Source organism: Elaeis guineensis, chromosome 2 (genome assembly GCF_000442705.2).
Source record: "Elaeis guineensis isolate ETL-2024a chromosome 2, EG11, whole genome shotgun sequence".
Classification (NCBI taxonomy): domain Eukaryota; kingdom Viridiplantae; phylum Streptophyta; class Magnoliopsida; order Arecales; family Arecaceae; genus Elaeis; species Elaeis guineensis.
This window is the reverse complement of record NC_025994.2, coordinates 116,467,474-116,492,379: the sequence shown is the minus strand read 5'-3', so window position 1 is coordinate 116,492,379 and position 24,906 is coordinate 116,467,474. Positions and strand designations below refer to the sequence as shown.

Below are 24,906 nucleotides of genomic sequence, written 5' to 3'. Positions count from 1 at the left end.
GTCCCAAGCTATCAAGATGAAAATCCACCATTGGCCGTTTATTCTCTAGCTTGTCAAGTAATCTTGTCCTCATTGTTCTTGTTGACCCATCCATCGTGGTTTGTCAGAAGCCATTTGTGTTCCCACAATTGACAAAGCTCTGTTAGTATGGGATAGCTTAGAGTGGTTGCCTTGGCTTCATTTGCTATTTTGAACCACAAAAAGGAAAGAAAAGCCAAAAGCGAGATCAATTAAAATAACCAAATTGTTTGACTGTTAGACCCTTCTTTCTCGAATTTAAAGATCTCTATCTTCAAGAAAGCTAACATAACGACCAGCTGTTTTTAAACGGTGATGAAACCAGTTGCAATTAGTGCAACTTCTTCCAGGTCAAAGAACCGATAAAATGCGCATATCCACTCCAGTTGCAAAAGGAAGAGAGCAGCCGTAATGCATTCAGCCTAACAAGCATGGGTGGAGTTAGGTCCACCCTTTTGATCATACAAATAAAAAAAGTAAAATATTGTATATAGAATTAGTCAAAACCATGAGGGCAAAAATCATCGATGTGATTCACATGCAGTAGATATTGGTTTCTCTATATGCCAGTTGAATTGTTGGTGTCTAAAAATTTATGCATACCCCCTTTACAACAGCGCTTGCAGCTACCCACACCAGTGACACTTCTCTTGCGGCATTCTCACTGAACAGCCCTTTCCTTTGGCATACCTCTTTGACCCTGTTCATGCTGATACAAGAGTTGTAGCTAGTTGTGGAGCTGGTTTCAGTATCAAAATTAATGACCTTAAATAATAAACTGAATGCGCGTTGGTGAATTTGGCATGTTAATGCCAAAGCGTTAAAGAAGCTATATTGTCAGCCAGCACAAGACATGGGAACTAGTATGCATCAATCCATCTACGAATCCATGACCAAACAATTAATAACAAGAGAGTAACCAGAAAGCAAGCCTATTTTATGTAGAAGTCCATGCAGATAGAAGAGGGTAAGGCAATAGAAACAATTAACACTAAGAATTCGGAGGCAAGGAGCCATCATCAAAGTCACACTTCCGTGCGAGGAAAGACAACTACTAGCGGTTTTCCTTGGAAGAAGCAGCAGCATTATTGCCACAGGGACCTGATAGCATCATCATCTTATATTAAGGGGAAATTGAAATTTATGATGCAACTATTACCAGGAAAAAGATGATGCAGCAATAGAAATATTAACTTGATGACGACTTGATGCCTTTGACAACATAGCAAATATATAAATGCATTGACAAAGGCCTGATACTCTAACCAGAAAGAGAGAAAATGGAAAGGTTAGATATTCACAATTCAACTCCATATTATCAATGCTTAAAATGATCTTACTGATAGTGACTACTTGATTGCCTACAGGCTGAAAGGTGAATAGATTATGGTAACCAACTCAATGCAATAATTTAGCTATTTAACCATTTGTTGCGCTCCAATGTCATCACAAATGAAACCAATACCTGTCTGTAGAGAGACTAGAGATAAAGGGGATACAGGAATATCTAGTTTGAGACAATTATTTAATGGTTTGTCGAGAGACTAATGGTAGAACTGTAGAAGGGTTACCTTCCTCTCCCATCCACTCCGAAACATTGGTATTCAGAACATAACCGAGCATCAGATCAACATCACTGAATGGGCACGGTAAAACTTGGAGTAATGACCTTGTCGCCTTCAAGCTTTCCCATGACCAAATATTCTGGCCAATGAAAAGATGATTTTTCCCAAATCTCCTGACCAAGAGGGCAAAATCTGATCAGAGTGCTTCTAGAATTGGAATTTCTAAATACAAAGGAGATACATTTTAATAACTGATGATATGTTTCCGTAAATTCTACCAGATTCGGCAGCATAGGCCAGCAAGAGGGAAGGGAGAGTATGCGGAGGCTGCATGTCCCAATAGCTGCTGGAAGGAAAAATAAAAAGATCTCTTGAGGTTTTTTTTCCCCTTCCCACAGGAATTGGGGCCTGCGACACCCGTGTGCCCTCTTTCCATCTCATTCCATTGCATTCTCTCCTTCATGCTGCTCTTCGTCCACCCATCCTGCCAGATCCTCCAGCAGGATGTTTCCAAAAAGGCCCTAAAGGTATTGCACTCATAGAACTCAAAAGAAAAGTGGAATTTTGAAAAAGAAAAAATGTCATAGACATCTAAATAATGGGAAAAAAATACATGGACTGGAAAAGGTCAAATTTAACATGCCCACTCAACAATATCAACATAAAATCAAAAGCTTACCAGCTACAGAAAAAAGAGAACAAAAGAAAGAGAAGAAGAGAACAATAAATTAAGTTTCAAACTTTTGGAAAGCACAAAAGCAGGAAAACAATGATGCACTGCAAGTCCTCACAGCAAGCAACGGCACAAAAACTATCAACTCCAACAAATTGTATATCCCACTAGTGGAAAAAATTATTTTGCTCCCTTTACACAGGACTTCCATGAGACACACACTGTAATATACCCAAGTAATGCACCTAACCTGCCACTCCATGTTGAAGATAGTTGAAAGAACTTGTCATTTCTTTTTTTAATTATTTTTTAATTTTCATATATAGTGCACCTAAACCACCTGCCACTCCATGTTGAAGATAGTTGAAAGAACTCACACAAAATCATTTCTTTTTTTTATTATTCTTTAATTTTCATATATAGTATATCTATGTCCATCACTCTTAATATTCAGGCTCTTCTTTCGCTTCAAATTAATGAGTTCTGTCCATGATTATATTTGCCAGACACCTATTTGTATGTGATGTGTGAATATATGTACCTCCTCTCTTGTTTTATTCCAATTCTGGAACTCATACCTGTGCGCTAGTGCAGCATCCATGACTGAGTTACCATCTTTTAGTTACAAAGCCTATGACAAGAGTAAGTTTTGATGTTTCAAATTTAATTCCTGGAGCTATTGTTAGCCTTTTACACAACTGTAAAAAAAACAATTTCCTTTCATTTGAAGAAGTTTAGCTTTGACTATATTTTAGTATGAAAGAAACTAAAGAAAACCCAAATGACATCAAGAAGCATTTTATTGTCAGACTGTGTGACTTAGAAGCATGCTAGAGAAAAAATTGATAAGCAATTTCTTAATTTCTTAATCAGTTCCATTTTTAATGGAGTTTTGACCAAGAGACATCCAAAGTAAAATTAGCTAAACCAGTTTTCTTTTTATATTTTACAAATATTTTTGGCAATTACAGCATAATAACTTCAGCAGAGGTGGATGGATACAACTACAGCTGGCAATACCATTTGAGCAAAGAAGAGATGAGATACTGATTGATGCAGTGCAGTCAACCATGTTTCTTTTTTAATTATCTTGTCAAACTCCAATGCAAGATCAGGATCCTGATTATAGGACATCATATTGGAGATCTACATACAAAAATCAAAATAAGTATGTTGCACTTGCTTTGTCTGCTATAGTCTTGCCCAGACAATCTTTCAAGATTGCAAGGTTGTTAGTTTAAGACCACATGCAGATGTGAGAAGATATTGATTTATCACTGCGTTTAAACATCACAATAAAGTCTCCATTGTGAAGTTCTGGGAACAGTGAATCCAAAACAATGGAAATATGCCCTCTCCATGATTCCATGTTAATCCTAAAGCTTTCAATGACTGCAAATTATATGCTCACTGTTTAGGTACCAACCAGCCAATGATAAGTATTCATGTTTTGACAGCATAATATTTGCATGCTTCTTAGCCCCAGGGCCTTTTTATATTTCCGGGATGGAAACAACATTTATGAAACCAAATCTGCAAGAGTGACCTTATCATGAGGAATTAGGGATGGCAATGGGTAGGGTGCTTGCAAAATTTGCCCTACATGTATCCGAACCCATAATAAAATCTTGCTACCCGAACCCATCACAAACCTGATTATGAATTAACCAAAAATCCCAAACCCATCCCATTGAAAATTGGTATGCCCACCAGGTACCCGAACCTGCCCGACTAACCCTTGTTCATGTTCATATTACCAATGAGAATAAACTTCATAAACTGAAAATTTTGTAGCCAAAGTAGAATCCTTTCGATCAAAAATCCCCAAACCCTACAAAATATCATGCTTCTACCAAGATCAAGCTCTCAAAAACTCAAGGGACCAACTCACACCGCCACAACTCGCACAATATCCCATGTGCTTGAGAAAAAAACCCCAACCGAAACCTAAGAAACCCCTCCGATCTCCCTAAGGTGCTCTCCTTCCCCAAAGATCTCCAAAAATGAGAATGAACTGAAAGAAAAAGAAGCCAAAAAAAAAAAAGAAACCAATCTATGTGGGAAAAGGTCTTATCTTTTAATTTTTTCTGTCTTTCCTTTGTTTTCATTGATTTTCCTATGTTTTCCCCCTATTTTTCCTCTGTTTTTTCCATCCTCAAGATTCCCAATCAGGTGGGAGGCTTGGAGTGGCGGCCGAGAAGGCTTATATGATGGCTGGGATTTTCTATTGGTATTTATAGATATGAGTTTAAAGGTATAAATATGTTATCAATCAACTTATAAGGAGGGCCAAATTGTGCCTTATTGGTTAAGGTAGTCATTGGGCAATCCAAGGATTCAAAGTTCAAACCATCTCATCCTCCTATTATATTATATATTTTATAAAAAATTATAAAATATACATAATCGGATTCGGATAGTGGGTACCCAAGAGGCAAAAATCCTAAACCCATCCCAAACCCGAACGAATTTTAATTTTAAATCCCAAACCCTATGGGATATGCTAAATGGGTCTTATTAGGGTTCAGGATGGGTTGGGTGCCAAGAAAAAACCCACCCAACCTCCATCTCTATAGGGAATAGGATAATCATTTCTATTGTCAATTTCTAAGACCATATTAAAAGAGATGCCAAAGGATGAGGATAATAGGCTGTTACAGTTATGAAACTTTACTTTGATCCTTCCAGAGTTCTTCAGAATCTTAAGGACTCAGTACATTTCAAAATATTATTAAGTATGTGTGTTTACAATTATGACATTTTGCTTTGATCCTTCCACGGTTCTTCAGAATCTTGAGGACTCAGTACACTTGAAAATATTATTGTGTTTTTATATGATCAAAACCTTTGTGCAGATGGCTATTGTAGGAAAAATCCTTATTAGTGATAGCTAGACTGGGGCCACAAATCTGCTCCTCAGGAGGAGTGCTCCTTTGGAGAGGATGTACAAATGAAAAAAGAAAGACAGATTTGAGGAGGGTTGGTAAAGAAAGAAAAAAGGCCCTTGAGAAGATGTGATAGAAGTTACAAGGAATGATTTAAAAGTGCCCAGTCAATTGGAATTTATATACGTTGCTAGTTAGACACAAAAGGATACTCATGAATGGTAGAAAGTTCCATAAATGGCACTTGCTCATTACAATTATACTGACATTTTGTCCCACTTCAATATATTTAGATCGAACTGACTTAATAAATGAAAAATCCACCCCTGTTATAAGCGATAATATGTCCTACTTTGAATGTGATCAAGAATGTCAGGCTGGGAAAATTTTTGCCTTAACATAAGAATATCCTACATTGCATTAATCCTACTCCTCGAATTAACTCCGGATGCTTGGTCAGGATAACAGTATTTTAGGACTTGATTGTCTTTCTTCTATAAAGAGGGTCAGTGTACACATCAACTATAATATATATTGCATTCTGCATAGTTTCCATATCATGTCAAGCATGTGCATATTAAACATGTGACAGCATAATCTAATCTTAGAGAAGATCGATTCAAAATCAAAAGAATGGCTCTATCTATTTCTGGGCAACTTTGTCATGGTTTATAGTAATATATGTTAATCCATTTAAAAAAAAAAAAAAAAAAAAAGCAAGCATACAGGTGAAATTCACAGCCTGAGACATCTGAAAACCTTGTTAACAGATTCAAAAATCATGGTAGCTTTTTTTTAAAAAAAACTTTAATAAGATTTTTCCAGCACGTAAATTAGGTGTTTCATCCTATAATCATTTTCCTTCAATGCAAAAATCATTAAATTTTTTCCTTTATGTACTTTCACATATGATTTTTGACTAACGCAATGGATCCTGGTAAACGTTCTCAAGCAAGCATGTGTAGTCTTTGATGGACTAAACCTTGATAAAAACAGGCATAGAGGGTGCTGTAAACATGTCTTGAAAAGCGTCTGATATGTTAGCTAAATCTATGACACTGTGCTTTCTAATGCCAATAGCTCATAAAAATTTTCAATTTTATATTTTAGCTTTGTGAATCAGCTGAAGTTATCAGTTTTGGTGTATTTCAAAAGATTTTGGGAGTTCTTGGAATATGAACTTTTTAGTTAAACATTAGAAAGATACGAAATTTTGAATCACCACAAAATAAACAAAAACTGAGAACAAACAATTGCGACAAGTTCTGCAAATAGGGTGGGATACATTAATGTATTGATTAATAAAATAAATATTTCGATAACTAATTCAATGAATTAGTCTAAGATCCTACAAAATCTCTAAATTTCTCGTGTGTGTGTACACACTACAAATTTCCAAAGAATATCAAGAACTAAAGAAAACAGCTTGGTTTACCGGTTTCACGAAGGCATCAGCAGCCTCCTCTTCGCCACCGATTCCATCCCTCCAAATGGTCACGGCCTCCTACCACCTCATCGACGCCGCCGCCGCGTCCATCCGCACTGCCTTCGAGGAGCACCGTGTTATCTCACCGGAATCAACGGTCCCATCGGCGCCGCCACCAGCACCTCTGCTTCGAGAGTCATCGAGATCAAGGGAGAATTTGGCCATCAATTTGGGAGCGATCGAAATGCGGGGAGATCGAAACGCGAGGCGAAGTGAGAGAGCAAAACCCTAGTGAGGTCGCCTCAAGAGAAAAGGGTTTTTGGGTTGACGGCGCGCCTTCAACTGCGGCCGCAGTAAATCTCGCTGTATAGCACGTGCACGGTGGGGGGAATCCAACGGCCTCTGGGTGAGTCATGGTTTATTATTAATAAAAACGCTTTGTAAGCCCATCATTGTGTGTATTGCACCGAGCCCGTCAATCCTGCCAATCTCGTCGAGCCACATTGATGGACGCCGTTTGGCACCTGGTGATTCGGACCGCAGCGTTGGCCTTATTATTATTATTATTGTTTTAAAGGTCAGAGACCTGTTATGATTAGAAGGTAACGCTTCATCTTTTCTTTTATCTTAACGTTGTTTTCTTGAGCAAATTTACATATAAACCTTTTTTTTTTTTTTTTTTTTCTTTTTCTTTTGTAAAAAGAGGAGATTTTGTTTTAAAGGAAAGTTACAGCAATTGTACAGATAATTTGATATAACATAAACACAAACACAAAGCCTACCCTAGCACCCTGAATATGGTAAGATGATACAAATCTATACCGCAGTGAGTTGAATCACAAAACAGCATGCAAACAAACAGAACTCCTGCATTTGTAGACCATCTGCATCTTACTGAAGAGTTGAGCAACTGTTGCAAAGGAAGAAAAGGTGCGTGGCATAAAGCTCCAGTGACAGATGCTCCAGCAATTGAGTTGCAGAAACAATGTACACAACATGAAGCTCGTTCCCTTCATCGCCCTTTTTATGCGTCTACCTGTGAGCATAAATACAGAGTACGGTATAGAAGTGCAATTGAACAGAACACAAGCTAGTGACATAACTATCCAGTTCATGTAATGCGGAGCCAGAAATACTGATGGCTAAAATGTACTGTGTAGGTGAACATACTCTTTCTAACAGTTGAACATGCTCTACCTTTTGTGTTTGATGCAAGCATAGGCTTAGACATTCGACCATACTTTGACTATTAGAATGGGTACGAGGGTGTTGCAAAGTTGCAGGTAAACTGCCCACATGGCTATAAGAATAAAGAAGCTGAGATGCAAAATTTCGTCTAGCAAAACATTCCTTTTAATTTTGTTACTTTTTAATTTTTGAACTACGAGTATACTTCCTACAAATTTAAAAATATGATCCGCGTCAAGAAGTCTAAGCAGTTGTTTTTAGGAAGTCCAAGACAATTCCATGGAATGGTCCAGCTTGGGCTTGCCCATCGTTAGCAACAACCTATGGGGCCAAGCACATGGGGTATAGGATTATGATGCTGCTTCGTAATATTAGGACATTTGGAGATTTTGAAAGATCTCGGCTCATATTTTCAAAATGAGATTTTGAAATCTTGACCATTATAATAAATCTGAGATTAAAAATTTTATTTAACTTTTGATTTTAAAAATTATTACATAAAAACATATCTTAAGGAAGCAAAAATGTGATTAAAAAACATTGATTGGTATGAACATATAATATCAGCTGATTTCTTATATTTTATCTATTTATATTGGTCGAGATAACAGGATCAAGATTTTAATAATTATCATAATTGAAGATGATCAGTTATGATATAAACCAAGATTTCCTTGTCTTTGTTTGTTTTTTTTCTTCCAAGTAGATGTGAGGTCTTTATTCACGATGGAAATTAATTGGCCGGTTGGATGATTTAGGAATATTGGACCACATACTTGCCCTCAGGAATCCGGTGATGTTTGTCTCATGGCCTTGCTATTTTTTTCACTAATTGAAGCAAAGCATGTCTCATGTGGGTGACCTTCCTCCTTTAGGGCAAATCATGAGAGTATATGGTTAATTTGTTGATGCCATATTTCTTTTTTACTTAATTAGAAAGTAAAAGTACTGCTAAAGATTATGTCAAAATAATTGCAGCAATTGATCTTTGATAAAAAAAATTATAATTATAATCATGAAAGGGGTCCAGGAGTTAGTAGATAAATGATTAAAATCTCATCAGTCATTGCTCAACAGTGTGTGAAAATAATTTGTTTTAGCCCAAGATCTCCATCTAAAAAGATCAATTAGAAGACATTGTCTAAGTTATTGACTTTTTATAAGTGCTGAAAATCTATAACGTATATAGCCAATGTAAGACTAAAATATGCCAGCATGAGTCTTCATTTGTTCTCTCTATTTAGGCTTTAGTATTTTTATTTGGCTAAAGATTCAAATATGCTTGTAGGGTAGATTCAGGATGCCACGAGCCACCCTGAGACAGGTATGGGTCGGAGATGAGTATGTGATCTCCATCTAAAAAGATAAATTAGAAAACATTGTCTAAGTTATTGACTTTTTATAAGTGCTGAAGATCTATAACGTATATAGCCAATGTAAGACTAAAATATGCCAGCATGAGTCTTCATTTGTTCTCTCTATTTAGGTTCTAGTATTTTTATTTGGCTAAAAATTTAAATTCATTCAAATCTAATTATAAGTATAACAAATCTAATAATGAATATCATAATCAACTCACGATAAATCCAAATGGGCCATGTTGAATGCCTCTGAATCCATTGCAGTTATGAGCCTTTGTTTTGGTAAGAATGAGTCTTATTCATTTGATACCATTTATATGACCCAGAATCTTACTCAAGTAGACTAGCAGGAAAGTACTATTTGGGTTCTACCCTGTATAAGAAATCTAGTATATAGCATGAGAACGAGTCCTTACATGATTAATGATGGTATTATTTGTTTTTTTGGGAACTACAAATGATATTATTTGGAACCACTAGCTACAAAAAAAACATTCTAAGTTAAACCTTGAGATTAGCAATGATGGTTGCGCAAGGAGAGCAAGATTGCATATCATGATCACTTCTGGTAGCATGGTCAAAGTTATGTTGTAACATTTTTAGGACTATTACTTTTATTAAGATTTCTAGTGGTTAAAATATAAAAGCATTCCTTTAGAGACATATAATTTCATTTTTTAGTTCAATAAAGTAAATCATCTTTCTAATTTTCACATGGCACGTACATCATTTATGTATGTGTCATGATCTCGTAGGTTCGAAGAATCAAAATTAATACAAACTTCTATACCATGCAACCAACGCACATCTTGGAGTGAAGCCCGACCCCCTTAGACTAAATCACCGGCACTACCAAATATATGTGTCATGATCTCGTAGATTCAAAGAATCAAAATTAATACAAACTCCTATACCATGCAACCAATGCACATCTTGGAATGAAGCCCGACCGCCTTAGACTAAATCATCGACGCTACCAGCCATCATCGTTTGCACCGAACGGGCTACAGCATGCCTCCCCTGCTTCAAACCTCCTTCTCCTATTCCAAGGAGGCTCAATCTCTCACCCTCCGGCCTCCTCCTCTCTTTCTACTACTGCCACTTGATTGGCAGTCATCCCGAGTCCTAGAAACCACCCAATCCCCTATTTCTCGATCAAGTCTTCTCCTGCTTCGATGACCCCTTCTTGCTTTAATCTCTTCTTCCTCGACTACCAGATGCCATCGTCACAATCCTCTCCCTCCCTCCCCTGTTGGTTCATTTGTCGATTATTGTCAATTATTATCGTCGATTGCCATTGCTGAAAATCATTCGGGGAGTGCTTGGTTCGCAATCGAAATCGGAATCAGAATGGAAATGAGAATGATTTAGAATTAGAATCGGAATGACCAAATCCTCTGAAGCACTTAATTCGTAATCGGAATTAGAATCAGAATTGGAATAAAAATTTAAATCCATAGAGTAGATTAAAAATTGATTTCTATATAGATTGGACCATTCCTATTCTATTTGGGAATCGAAATCGGAATGAGATTCTTTCCAACCAAATGATTGGAACGAGAGTCATCCATTTTTATTTTGATTCCAGACTTTCACTCCCTCCAACCAAACATCCCCTCGACTTTTTTTCTCTATGCTCTGTTTGAAACTGCACACTTCCCCTCCTTGCCAATCGGACGTTTGGTTGGCATTTGCTCGGCTCTCTTTGTTCCACTTTCCTTCCTTGCTCCTCCGCTCCACGATCATAGCCGTGGGTGTGCTTCACCCGTCATTGCTGAACTCCATCGCTTGGAAGCCGGCTGAGTTTGAGTACCCCGTCTCTCAAATCCCTTGCCCCACGCCCTCACATCCTCTGTTCTTCTCACCCCTGATTTGTTTAGGGATTCAACCATGCGGACAAGGAAGGATTTAGGGTGAAGTTTTACATTCTAATTCTTTAACTGAGATGAAATCCTAAACTTCCCACTTATTTTATTTTTGAAAATTTAATTTTGATCAGTGTAGCTTAGGAAAAACATGCGATTAGAGTAGTTTTAAGCATCAAACTATGAAATGGAAATTTAAAAAAAAAATGATCTATTTAAATGCTCAACAAGTGCTTGGTCCCAGACAGATGGGTTTGAAGACTCCCATAAGGATATTTGGTTTTCTTAATTATGTTAAATTATTGATATTAATTTAATTAGATATGCTAGGTGTATTTTGCAGTAGACCAACGCATCCTAATTGGAGTTCTAAAGGTAAGAATTTCTCCATGCTTCCTCGAATGAATGTACAATTTAATATACTTTTTTTTATGATAAAGATCGAATGAACTTGATAATATTTTTATATCTTTTACTAAAGGATTGATGAACATATAAATTTGATATAAATGAGACTTGCATAATTTGATAGTTGGTGAAGATAATAAACTAATTATATTTATTATTGTTCAGTTATAAGCTGAAAAATAATATTATCATTTATGTGGGGCTGGTTTGCATTGAGCTGTTAGCTCATCATATATTTTTTTTTTTTTCGAAGTCATAAGATGCATTTTAAGATTGGATTTATTGATGTGAGGCGAAGAATGTTTAGGATATTTTTGATATTATTGGATATTATGCCTCGTGATTGTATTTATTGAACATATATAATAAATTATTTTATTTTATTATTGGAAATGATCATTAAATTAATTAATATTTTGATCATTCAGCAGGTCCTGCACATTCCATAGCATCATGTCTTGTGAAATATACGGTAATGTCACATACGAGCTACGGATTTGGAGAGCGAAATATAGAGTTGCTAAATTATTTTTTTTTATATAAAAATGTTAACAATAGTAACCGCCAACATGAAGAAAATGGGAAAAAAACAATAATTAATATTTTAATCTAATAAAAACTGAATGCGCTCTAAGATCTACGTAAGCATGAAGGAATCAAAATTCTACTTGCAACGCGGTTGGAAACATTCCACTTGAAGCATGGCACGGTACACCCCACCGACAAGCCGGCACGTTTGAATGCGCAGCTGTCCGAATCTAAAGTCAAAACTAAAGCTATCAGAGATGTTCCATTGGGCTCAAAGTAGCACTCTGTAGCTGTCACTCTCTACGGCCACGGTACCATAAGAAACCAGTTTTTTTCTTTGAAAATATGCACACTGCGATCAGAAACCCGTTTAGCCAGTTCTCTCTCTCCTCCTCTCGTGGGATCCACAGAGTGAGGAGATCTTAGGAATGGCCTTCCTCTTTTTTCTTTTTTTTTTTTCCTTTTCTTTTTGGTTTCAACGGAATGCCCCTTTAATGGTGCCTCTTTTAATGACCTTGCAGCTTAGCATTCCCTAATTTCTCTTTAATTAATTCAGTTGCCTAATTTCTCTTTAATTAATTCACCTTTCTTAATTTTGTTCTCCTTAATTTCTCTTTAATTAAGTATTTTCGTTCATTTCTCATGGTATGCTTGTTGGTAAGGAAAATTGCAGATAAAATTTATTTTTTATTTTTGTTTAAAAAAAATATCTAAAAAGTATATTGTTTGATCTCTGAAAAAAGTCTTTACTTTTATGAAAAAAAATTTATTTTTATTTTTCACCAGTTTTATTGCAACCAAACATATTCTATGCATGGGATATGTCTTGAGTTACTAGAAGTTAATCATGTACTAAAAATTGATTGAATTTTTGTACTCTTTATTATCAAATCATATAATATATATTTATTAATAATAAAAATATAATTACCACTCTTACCAATTGCCATTGATAGTACTATTTAAATATTATAATGGCTATATAATATTTTAGGATGGTATCTATTACATTATCAAACTAATAAACACTAGCTTTTGTCATTTTATTATAAGACCAAATATGAAGAAAATATAGCTATTTTAGACATTTTCTATTTATAGAAGATATTTTTAAATTTGATTGTTATCAATTTTTCCTTGAAAATATTAGTGTATTTATCTACGTTCCTATTCTTCTGTTAGTATCCATTATTTTCATTATAATGTTAACTAGCTTAGAACCTCATACGATGCACGGCATGTAATTATTTTTTTAAATAATATTTTTATAAATTAAAATTTTAATATAATATAAAAAATATCATAAATGATATCAAATATTCTAAATCAAAATATAAACTCTGACACATATATCCTTTTGTCTGGTTCAAGATTTGCAGCATATTTAAGTTCTCTCATCTTCAACACATGTAAATATGTAATTCCCCGTTATTCTAATTTACAGCGGTTTGGATGATTTTATAAATTATTTTATTTTAAAAATATATTTTATTTTATTGAGCTATTTATAAGTAGATTATAAGCTATTTATAAATTATTTTATTTTATTTAAAACTTTACATCAAGTTCTAAATCATATTATTGCAGACATAAGAAGAGCAACTCTGAATAAATACATGAGATAGCATAAATAAAGATAATTGATAACTTAAAGAAAAAAAATTTTATAAAAAAAATTATATTTGTGCTTAACATGCATTATAAGCTATTAGATAAATATTATGAAGATCCGAAGAGCCAAATTTCATAATTTTTTTTTTCTAAACTCATCATTTTTTATTATTTTTATCTTTAATTATTTTTTATTTTTTCTATCTAGCCCGAGATTCTTCGATGATGTCTGGTAGGTAGCCTTAACTAAATCACCCCCTTCAAACTTTCTCGTCACCGCAAAATCCCATGAGTTCTTCGACACATCATAATACGGCTCCAGCACAGTCCTCCTTAGCACCTCATGGGTGTATACATACTTCACCTTACAATTTGCCAAATCCAAAGCATAACTCATCGACACCTTGTTCGTCAGATCGAACGCCACCGAACTATCGATGCCCACCCGATTGTCCCCACGAGCATGTTGAAAATTATGTTCTAAAACTAATCGTTTGACGATTGTGCTAATTATAAATATATATGAATTGATAAATAATAAAAGTTATTTGATATTTTTCATCACAAGGATACATCTTCCAACGAACTCCTTAGGACTACTTTGATCAATAAAGGAGGATTTATCGCGTAGTCCCTAAATTGGTTCGCGACCAAACGATATGCTATTACTAGGAGGATAGCGATATCAAGTGTAAGTCGTTGTGTGCCATATGCGTTGGTTGTTCTCGTAACCAAATAGTATGAAGATACTGGTATGGCATACAGGTGAGATATAGGAGTATATTATCATTGAACGTGATCAACTGCGGAGCACTCTGTTGTCAAGAGTAGCTCGCGAAGGGTATGGGTATAAGTGTCCCTCTGACCTGAGATCACTACGGTGACTTGCAAGCAACTCACTGTACTTTGGTATCGGACTAACTGAGTTTCTAATTCAATAATGAAAGATTTTTGAGTACAGTCAAGTATTTATCAAGTCGGTACGTGAGTCAAGATGGAATTGACCCCTCCGAATTAGTAGGAGATATGCATCAGTGTATTTTAATTTAGCAAAATCTGAGTCCGGATAATCCATGTGATGAATTTAAAAAAGATTGAAATACAATATGGATGACTTATTTAGGATTGACAGTTAAATCCTAGATCATCCTCGAGCATTAGGATCAAAGGGATGAATTATACGGTAACCATACGCTAATAGGTTCTTAAATATTGCTTCGCTATCATTCGACTTATCCGGACGTCGGATCATCATTGCTAGATGGTTACATCGATTAGTTCAAAAAGGTGTTCCTATGCTATCAGCTTAGGTTCGAACCTATGAGATCATACTCAAAAAAAATTTCTGACTGATCATGTAGCTGATTAACGATTAAGAATCGATCTAGAGCTTAATCATCAATTCGATTAATGATTAACCTTATGCAAAAATTATAATAAATTAATTCATCAAGTGTTAGTAAATTAATGAAAGATTAATTAGTAATTAAATTATTGATTAGCTCAATTTAATTGAGCAAAGAGGATTAAATAAAATATAATTAAATTAGATTCAATTAGGTTTGACCCGATTAGGTTATGAAATGATCTAATCGCTAAGGAAGAATTATCTCTGATTTGATTAAAATTTTGGTTCAATCAATTCTTAATTTGATTAGAATTTGATTAAAAATTTATGAACCTAATTAGATTAAATTTTATATATTTTATTTGGACTAAATCAGATATGATTTGGTTTGGATTCAAATAAGAAAACTTAGAGTCCTTATTGGAATAGGACTCTTCTCTCTGCGCCAATCCAGATTGCATGCCATATATCTCTACACATAAAATTATTTTATGTGAGATTTTATACACCAAAGAGTCTTTTTTCTTATCCATCTCACATCCAAATCTGATTTAGTTTTGATAAAAGGAACATTCTTAAATTAGATTTCAAAATATTTTTTATCAAAAAAATCTGTTCTCATCCAGATCAACCTCTCCACGCTAATAAATTTTTTTCTCCTTATATGTGTAACATTTTGAAGAGATTTTTTATGTTTACCATAAAAAAATATGGGAAGGGGCATCCCATATTTTTTGGCATATTTTGAGATGTGAAATTGTGAAGAGAGGCGGAATCCTATAAGAGTCCAGGATCACTAGGACTCTTCACCCCACCTCCTTACATACTTATAAAAGGGGCTTTTGTGGATTTTTTTTTTGTGTGTAAGATACCAAAATAGAGCTCTTCACATGGTAAAAGTTTGGGCATGGTTCATGATGTAAAAAATAGAGAGGAGGATCCTCTTTCTTGGGGTATGCGTAAAAATCTGAATTTTAAGTTTTTGATTTTAAGGATTTGGGAGGAGGAAATAAATTAGAAAAAAATTATTTTCTTCTTCATATTTCTTTCATCTTTTCATCTCCTCCAGAAGTCCATCTTCAATCTCTGAAAAAATTTCAGAGATTTGAAGAAAGGATCCAGATCAGTTAAAAAGAAGGTCTTCATGTGAGCTAGCATTCTCGAGAAGACTGATCAGATCGGGACTTCGAGTGGATTTTCTGTAGAGTCCAGATACATATGCGACTGTGAACAACTAGTAAAGATCCTCTCCACCATATCTCTCAGTAGTAGAGATCATCGATCCATGATCAAGTATGGAGTTTTGAACTCAGATTAGAAGTAAATATGATCTATTGCTCATATGCATGCATGCTGATTTTGTCTTCAGATTATTTCAGATTTTATATGTAACATAACATGTCATAAATTCTAGAGTAGGTTGATTTGATGATTAGATTATATGCATATTAGATTAATTTGATTAATCTAGTTGTCTTCCATTGTAATTTTTCAAAAAAAATTTGAAATGCATGCATGAAATCGCCTACGTATCCTAATAGTGGTATCAGAGTCTAAATTCGTTATGATATGATTTATGTACATATTAAATCTAAATTTTAATTTTATTTATATTTGATATATGATATTTTGATCTAAATTTAATAAATAGTTGATCGCACAACTGACATAAGGTTGTCCTGCTGTAGGATTTACTCCTTACAGTGAAAAGATTATCCTAGTTTGTGCTGATCGTTGATATCTGATTTTATATCATGCATGTGATATTTATGATCTGATTTAGATGTGATCTAAGATTGTAATCAGATCTGATGTAATTTAGATTAGATCTAAATTCAAACATATATGATATGTGATTAGATTAGATGATCCGATTAGCAAGTATTCGAATTGGGTTGATCACCAGGCCGTCCGGTCATAGTAGCAAGAAGGGTTTAAAGGCCCTCTCTTCCTATTCGATGGGTTGCTCTTTTGATATGTAGCGGTGCCATGTGATTAGATCTCATAAAGAAGAACGTGAAAGAAAGAACTTACTTTCTTGCAAAACTCTAGATCTTGAAACTCTAGGTGTTGTTGTATATGATGCAAGTTGTGAAGAAGTTAGTTACATCTAATCTTATTTAATCAAAATTATTTTGATTTAAAATCATAAAAAATTTAGATTTGATCTAAAAAATTTTATAATTTACATGTAAAAATTATTTTCAAAACCTAAACCCATGTTCATGCTGAACTTAATTAAGAATTAAGGGTAAAATCGATTAGATTTAGAATTATGAATTAAAGATCTAATGTCATTCATATAAAATATGGGGGTATGGGTTAGCTCAAAACAAATCCTCTTAATTGGGTTAGACCTAAGGTTAGAATCAAAGAGTTAATGGACTAACTAGAGAAATTGATTAAATCTAACCAAATATTGAATTAGATTAAATCAGAATTTTTCTAAAACCAAACAATAATTATGAGATCAAGTCCATATCTTTGATTAGACCAAATGGACCTTGATTGTGACTCAGTGGTTGAATCTGAATCATTAGGTTGGTCAAATCAAAACTAATTAACCAATTGATGTCTAAGGTAAATTTGGCATTTCGATCGGTGCTTGTTAATTGAGATCGGCTTACCTGATAATTTCGATGGTGTCTAAGGCAAGCTTAGCAGATCCTCCCACCGATCTCACTTACCTAACCAATTTGATGAATTATATCTTGATTAGACCACTAAGTGATTCGAGTTGATCCATGTCATTAAGGTTGATCAGTGTGACTGATCTAGGTATCATTTCAACTAGCATGACCCTGATCTAATTCAATGACTTAGTGAAGTCAGTGAGAGCATTGTGGTTTACTGATTGATCTCTTCTCATCTCTTCTCTAAACTGATTCTTAAATCTTCTAAATTATTAGGTCTATAAAATGAGCTAGTTATAGGGATAACTAGATCATAGCCTCCTATTAAGGTGAATGATAATGGGTTCATTATTTTTGATTGACATTGCAGGTGCTAGCCATCTGGTGTTCTCTCTGAATGATAGAATTATCATTCATCATATGATAACTCTATTGTACTATCTGATGATGGTCGGGTTGATCAAGCCATCTTCGGATCTGATCATTCATTTGTTAGAAACATTGAGTAGGTTCATGTTAATGGTTTGATCTAACTAGAACTTTCAGTGGAGGCCCATCGCCTACTGAAATAAAATCTGGAGCAAAATTAATTACTAAAAATTATTTGAAGAAATAATTGATTAAGAACCTACCTATAGAAGCATATGGATTGATCGAGCCATTCTCGAACTTGTATGTAGTCTGTGTGTATTCTAATATCTGCTAAGAAATTAAGGTAATTTCTCGGATTGGAGGTAGAGACTACCAATTCGACTAAAATAGTGAGAGAATCTTTAGATTAAAGTCCGAATCTTTAGGCTTAATCAATTCATAAACATAGAGATCTTGTATTTTTCTTTCAGTTATGGCTAGATGTCTGTTGCTCCATTCACTGTTTGACAGTGACTGATTTATAGGATCCAACTTCAATAATTGATATCGAAAGTTGCAAATAGTTCTAGAGCATGAATGGATCCTAAATATGATTATGGATCCAGCATCTGAAGTTTTCACATCCAACACATATGATGCGATCAAAGGCACTTATCAGAAGTGGCTACATGATCAAATCATCATGTGGTATTTTTGAGAGCAGTGAAAAATATGAATTTAGTTATAAATTTGATAATGCTCAATGGGAGAAAATCCTTAAAATATTGAAAGAGTTCTTTTGTATCTCTGAAGATATGTCTTCAGTGGGATAACAATTCTTTGAGAAAAAAAAAAAGATATAAAAGAGTCGTGTTTGGGCTAATGAGCTCGAACTGACAAAAGAGTCTAAGATTAACCTAGTCTGGCAATATCCCTTGATTCGAACAGGCAAAGAAAGTGAAATCAGCAAAGGGTTGCTGAACAAGATACTTATATGATAATATCTTGTGATTTTTCTATCTGTGATACCATTATCTGGGTATTGGATATCAGAAGTCTACGCAAATTATTGTAATGACTTCAGGATAGTAGAAAGTTTGAAAACAGCAACAGGTTCCTGAACATTGGAGATGAAAATTATGTTCCAATCTTAATATTTAGAATCATCGAGCTTATTTTCAATTCTAAGAATATCATTTTAGTGATGGTCACTATTATCTAATGATTTTGTGATATCATTATGAATGATGTCAAAATCCTGCAGACAATTGAAAAATGACATTTATGAATAATCATAGTATGTTAGTGTATTGTACACAATCAAACAAATTCTCTAAAGTAGATAATGTCATGAAAGTCTATCTTTGGCAATTTAGGCTCAATCATATAAATAAGAATAGGATCAACAGGCGATAATTTTTGAGGTCAATAATTGTGAATCATTGTCAACCTGTCAATTCTATCTCTTTAGTAAGATGACCAAGTCACTTTTTGTTGAAAAAGATAAACGAGCCAATGATATTCTAAATCTGATACACACTGATATATTAGATCTACGAACATGTTTATCATAAATTTGGATTATTTGAAATATTCAAATAAATCCATAATAAGGTAGACAAATGAACTGGAAGAGTATTGAAATCCTTCGGTCAGATCAAAGAAGAGAATGCTTTTTCGGTGAATTTTTTGACATATCTAGAAGAGAATAGGATTTTCTCTTATTGAAATCAATTTTATTAGATATAGTTCGATCCATGATGAGGTTTATAAGTCTGTTAGTCTCTTTTTAGGGTTATGTTCTTAAGACTACTTGTTATGTTCTGAACTAGATTCTAAATTAATCAGTTGCAAAGACTCCATATGAGACATGAACTAGCCATAAGCCAATACTTTTTTACCTTGGAGTTTGGGAGTGTTTGTTTTATGTTAAGTATTTACAGATAGATTAGCTTGGATCTTGGTCCTATATATATATATATTATTTTATAAGATAATCCCAAAAGATCTAGGGGATATAACTTCTACCATGCTAAAGAACAAGAGTTGTTCAGAATTTCTTTTAGAAAAAAGAGTATCTAGATGAAGGTACTGATGTGTTTAATATAGAACTTATGAAGTTCGACAGGTAGAAGAACCGACATAATCTAGTGAACCCATAGAACCGGATTTGATTAGATCAAACTTGGAATCTATTGTAAAGGCATCTGAAGGAGATCTGGTAAAGTACCGTGTTCGTCGGATAGACACTTTGATATCTAGATCCGAGATGTGATCCTATTGAACTCGATGAGAACAATAAGGATCTGATCACCTACATGGATGCCATGCAGAGGTTCGACTCCGAATAATGGCTTAGAGCCATAGGTCTGAAATGAAGTCTATAAAGGTCAATGGTGTATGGACACTCATTGATCCACTCGAAGGGATAAAACCCATAGAGTGCAAGTGGATCTCCAATAGGATCAGAGTAGCACAGACAAGAAGGTGGAGATCAAAAAAAGCTCATCTAGTTGCCTAAAGATTTTGTCAACATTATGGTATTGATCATAATCAGATATTTTTTCTTATGGCAATGCTAAATATTTTGGAGTTGAAACGTGCATTTTGATAAGTGATCAAAATGCATGACTTCATTGAGAATGAAGAAGAACCCTACAAGTATAAATGGGTTAATAGTTCTATGAGTGTATTTTTTACTTTGTATGTGAATAAAATTTTTTTAATCGAAAATGACATTCCTTACATTACAGGGAATAAAGGTTTCGCTATTATCATAGTTCTCCATAAAAGACTTAGGAAAAGCATCTCTCATCCTAGAGATGAAGATCTATAGAGATAGATCTAAGAGGCTGCTTAAGTTTTTCCAGTCCAACATACATAAGGTGTTTATGAATAGAATTTATTCTATCATTACACCACGTATGAGATCGGATATGGTATACTCACTAGGATAGTGAGTGGATACTTGCAAGATCTGGGTGAGAATCACTGGAAGGTCATCCTTAAGTATTTGAGAAATACTAAGGATCGGTGACTCGGTTATGAAGAATCTGACTTAAAACTTGTAGAGTATGACTCTAATTTTCAGTTGGAAATAATAATAGCAAGAACGTGTCGGAATACATCCTTACCTTAAATAATGAAGCAATATGTTGGAAAGATTTTAAGCAAAAAAATATAGCCAAATTCAAATTGTGAGGCAGAATGCATTGCAGCATTCGATGCTTGCAAGGAAGCTATATGATTGTACAGGTTCATTGGCAAGCTAGGAGTGGCATCCTCCGATGATGGTCCTGCTGTATTGTACAACATCGGAACTATAGCTCATGTCAAAGAGCCGAAATCTCATTAGCTTACCAGGTATTCTACATCGCTATCACCTTATTCAAAAAAATCTGTTAAGGTGATATCCATCTTTAGAGGATCGACAGAAAGGAGAACGTGACCAATCCATTTGCTAAAGCCTTGATATCTAGGAGTTCTGAGATGATAAATCAAAGATGGGTATGTGATACTATACTGATTGACTTTAGTCCAAGTGGGAGTTATTAGAAATTGTATCCTAAAGTCAATCATTTGAAATTATGCTAATTATAAATGTATATGAATTAATAAATAATAAAAATTATTTGATATTTTTCATTACAAGGATACATCTTCCAACGAACTCTTATGTTGTGATGAAGTTCTTAGGACTACTTTGATCGATAAAAGAGATTTATCGCGTAGTCCTTAAATTGGTTCGCGATCAAATGATACGCTATTACTAGGACGATAGCGATATTAAGTATAGGTCGTTGTGTACCATATACGTTGATTGTCCTCGTAATCAAATGGTATGGAGATACTGATATGGCATGCAGGTGAGATATAAGAGTACATCATCACTGAATGTGACTAACTGCGGAGTACTCTACTGTCAAGAGTAGCTCGCGAAGGGTATGGATATAAGTATCCCTCCGATCTGAGATCACCACGGTGACTTACAAGCAACTCACTATACTTTGGTGTTAGACTAACTGAGTTTCTAATTCAGTAATGAAAGATTTCTAGATATAGTCAAGTACTTGTCAAGTCAGTGCGTAAGTCAAGATGGGATCGATCCCTTCGAATTAGTAGGAGATATGCATCAGTGTATTTCAATTTAGCAAAATCTGAGTCCGAATAATCCATATGATGGATTTGAAAAAGATTAAAATATAATGTGGATACTTATCTAGGATCGACAGTTAAATCTTAGGTCATTCTCGAGCATTATGGTCAAAAAGATGAATTATATGATAACCATATGCCAATAGGTTCTTGAATATTGCTTCACCATCATTCGATCTATCCGAACGTTGGATCATCATTACTAGATGGTTACATTAATTGATTTAGAAAGGTGTTCCTATGCTACAGGTTTAAGTTTGAACCTATGGGATCACACTCAAAAAAAATTTCTGACTGATCATGTGGCTAATCAACGATTGAGAATCGTTCAAGGGCTTAATCATCAATTCAATTGATGATTAATCTTATGCAAAAATTATAATAAATTAATTCATCAAGTATTAATAAATTAATGAAGAATTAATTAGCAATTAGATTGTTGATTAGCTCAATTTGATTGAGCAAAGAGGATTAAATAAAATCTAATTGAATGGATTCAATTAGATTTGATCCGATTAGGTTATGAGATGATTTAATCGTTAAGAGAGAATTATTCTTGATTTGATTAGAACTTTGGTTCAATCAATTTTTAATTTGATTAGAATTTGATTAAAAATTTATGAACCTAATTAGATTAAATTTTATATATTTTATTTGGACTAAACCAGATGTGATTTGGTTTGGACTCCAATAAGGAAACTTAGAGTTCTTATTGGAATAGGACTCTTCTCCCTGCGCCAACCCAGATTGCATGCCATATATCTCCACACACAAAATTATTTTATGTGAGATTTTTTACACCAAAGAGTTCTTTTCCTTATCTATCTCACATCTAAATCTGATTTGATTTTGATAAAAGAAAGATTTTAAAATTAGATTTCAAAATATTCCTTATCAGAAGAATCTGTTATCATCCAGATCAATCTCTCCATGCCAATAAATTTTTTTCTCCTTATATGTGTGACATTTTGAGAAGATTTTTTATGAGAGATCTGTTGGAGAACTGATTTATCATAAAAAAAATGAAAATAGGCATCCCATATTTTTTTGGTTTTGGGACATGAAATTGTGAAGAGAGGCAGAACCTGTAAGAGTTCAGGATTACTAGGACTCTTCATCCCACCTCCTTGCATGCCTATAAAAGGAATTTTGTGGTTTTTTTTTGTGTGTAAGATACCAGAATAAAGCTCTTCACGTGATAGAAGTTTGGATATGATTTATGGTGTGAAAAATAGAGAGGAGGGTCATCTTTCTTGGGGTGTGCGTAAAAAACCTAAATTTCAGATTTTTGATTCTAAGGATTTGGAGGAGGAAATAAATTAGAAAAAAAATATTTTTTTCTTCGTCTTTTTTTCACCTCTTCATCTCCTCCAGAAGTCTATTTTTAACCTCTAAAAAAGTTTCAGAGATTTAAAGAAAGATCTAGATCAGCCAAGAAGAGGATCTTCGCATGAGCTAGCACTCCCGAGAAGACTGATCAGATCGGAGCTTCGAGTGGATTTTTCATAGAGACCGGATGTGTGTGTGGCTGCGAGCAACCAGCAAAGATCCTCTCCACCATGTCTCTCAGCAGCAGAGATCATCGATCCGTAATCAGATATGGAGTTCTGAACTCAGATTAGAAGTAGATGTGATCTACTGCTCATATACATGCATGCTGATTTTATCTTTGAATTATTTTAGATTTTATATGCAACATAACATATCATAGATCTTAGAATAGGTTGATTTGATGATTAGATCATATACATGTTAGATTAATTTGATTAATCTAATTATCTTTCGGTGTAATTTTTTGAAAAAATTTTGAAATACATACATGAAATTGCCTACGCATCCCAACAGGACATACGTATAGGTCAAACTCACCATCTTGTCCAAAATCCTCACCGAATTCATGAACTGAAACCTTAGATCCTGAAGACAAAAAAACAAAGATCAGAGATGACACATGAAATCACAAACCTTACCCCTAAAAGTCGAAGCTTGCAAGGAGAAGAGGGATTGGGGGATGCGACGGATTGCCTTCTTGGGGATGTTGTAGTCGATGATGAAGGAGACAAGCTTCTCGAGGGAAAAGGCGAGGCCGTTGAGAGAGGGACCGTGGACGAAGGTGGCGTCGGTCATGGAGGCCTTGAGCTTGAGGTCACCGGCGTTGACAGCGAAGGTGGTGGATGCTGAGCTCTTATCCACCTCGTATCTCCCCTTCACGGAGCTCCTCCCTCCCCGATCGGCAATGGATTTTTTCGGCGATCTCATCGAGTCTCAGCCACTATGGTTCAAGGCCACCTCCTTCCTTCGCTCGAACTTCAAGCCAGAGTCTTATATCGCCGACCTCCGCTCTTTCGTCCCTCTGGAAAGCCTCATTGTCGAGCTCCGTGCTCACCTCGCCACCCTCAAGGCCGAGCTCGCCGGCCTTGTCAAATTATTTGCTGTTTTTCATCCTCAAGAGTCTCGATCGGATGGGAGGCTTAAAGTGAATGAAGCTTTTTCCAAAACTCTTCCAATCCTTTTATGATCTCACTCCACATCGTTTCACTCCATATGATAAAATAATTTTTATCCACGTAGCAAACGGAGATAACCCAACGTGGTAACTCTATTTTATAATATACATATATGATTCCAATTGCATAGGATAAAACAATTGAACAAATGTCAAATAACGACATTTTATTACAGTCAGTAACGGGCTAACTATTCAAACCTTGTCATTGGCTCCTACAGCGACCGGCTATAGCCGGTTAAATCCATGGCAACGTCAGCATATCATCACCGTCCTATTGTTGGAGGCTGTTCTTGTGCATAAGCGTAATGGGGGTGGTTATAATGTTCCTAATCTTATTATCAAAACAAAAAAAAAAAAATGTTGCTAATTCTAATTAATTATT

At 34.8% G+C, this 24,906-nt stretch overlaps 2 protein-coding genes across 5 annotated transcripts; both read right to left on the bottom strand.

The window, feature by feature from the left end:
- Window positions 1-19: 19 nt before the first annotated feature.
- On the bottom strand, window positions 20-6,959 carry LOC105040894 (uncharacterized). 4 transcript variants are annotated; one of them, XM_073252910.1, is made up of 4 exons: window positions 6,577-6,959; window positions 1,862-2,104; window positions 1,590-1,756; window positions 20-184 (listed from the first exon to the last, which is right to left on the bottom strand). In XM_073252910.1, the coding sequence occupies exons 2-4, from the start codon at window positions 2,044-2,046 to the stop codon at window positions 54-56; spliced, it is 483 nt and encodes a 160-aa protein (XP_073109011.1). In that variant the 5' UTR covers window positions 2,047-2,104; window positions 6,577-6,959; the 3' UTR covers window positions 20-53. The 4 variants fall into 4 exon arrangements, 2 of the variants coding, with proteins under 2 accessions (XP_073109011.1, XP_073109012.1); XM_073252911.1 differs by lacking the exon at window positions 20-184 and adding an exon at window positions 405-1,119; XR_012139201.1 differs by lacking the exons at window positions 20-184; window positions 1,862-2,104 and adding an exon at window positions 405-727 and having other exon boundaries at window positions 6,577-6,949.
- Window positions 6,960-7,998: 1,039 nt separating this feature from the next.
- On the bottom strand, window positions 7,999-24,274 carry LOC105041975 (outer envelope pore protein 24B, chloroplastic-like). Its single transcript, XM_029261507.2, has 5 exons — window positions 24,041-24,274; window positions 23,866-23,932; window positions 13,733-13,993; window positions 10,773-10,831; window positions 7,999-8,076 (listed from the first exon to the last, which is right to left on the bottom strand). Exons 1-5 carry the CDS (start codon window positions 24,272-24,274, stop codon window positions 7,999-8,001), a joined length of 699 nt encoding a protein of 232 aa, XP_029117340.2.
- Window positions 24,275-24,906: the final 632 nt, after the last annotated feature.

Bases quoted from the DNA above. Each gene is read 5' to 3' on its own strand.
- LOC105041975 (XM_029261507.2), bottom strand. From the start codon at position 24,274: ATGAGATCGCCGAAAAAATCCATTGCCGATCGGGGAGGGAGGAGCTCC. The intron at 23,933-24,040 runs GCAATCCGTCGC...TTTTGTCTTCAG, and splicing joins ACTACAACATCCCCAAGAAG to GATCTAAGGTTTCAGTTCAT. The intron at 8,077-10,772 runs GTGTGCAGTTTC...TTGGCCCCATAG, and splicing joins CCGATTGGCAAGGAGGGGAA to GTTGTTGCTAACGATGGGCA.
- LOC105040894 (XM_073252910.1), bottom strand. From the start codon at position 2,046: ATGAAGGAGAGAATGCAATGGAATGAGATGGAAAGAGGGCACACGGGT. The intron at 1,757-1,861 runs GTAGAATTTACG...CCTCTTGGTCAG, and splicing joins GGCCTATGCTGCCGAATCTG to GAGATTTGGGAAAAATCATC. The intron at 185-1,589 runs GTAACCCTTCTA...GGTTCAAAATAG, and splicing joins GGAGTGGATGGGAGAGGAAG to CAAATGAAGCCAAGGCAACC.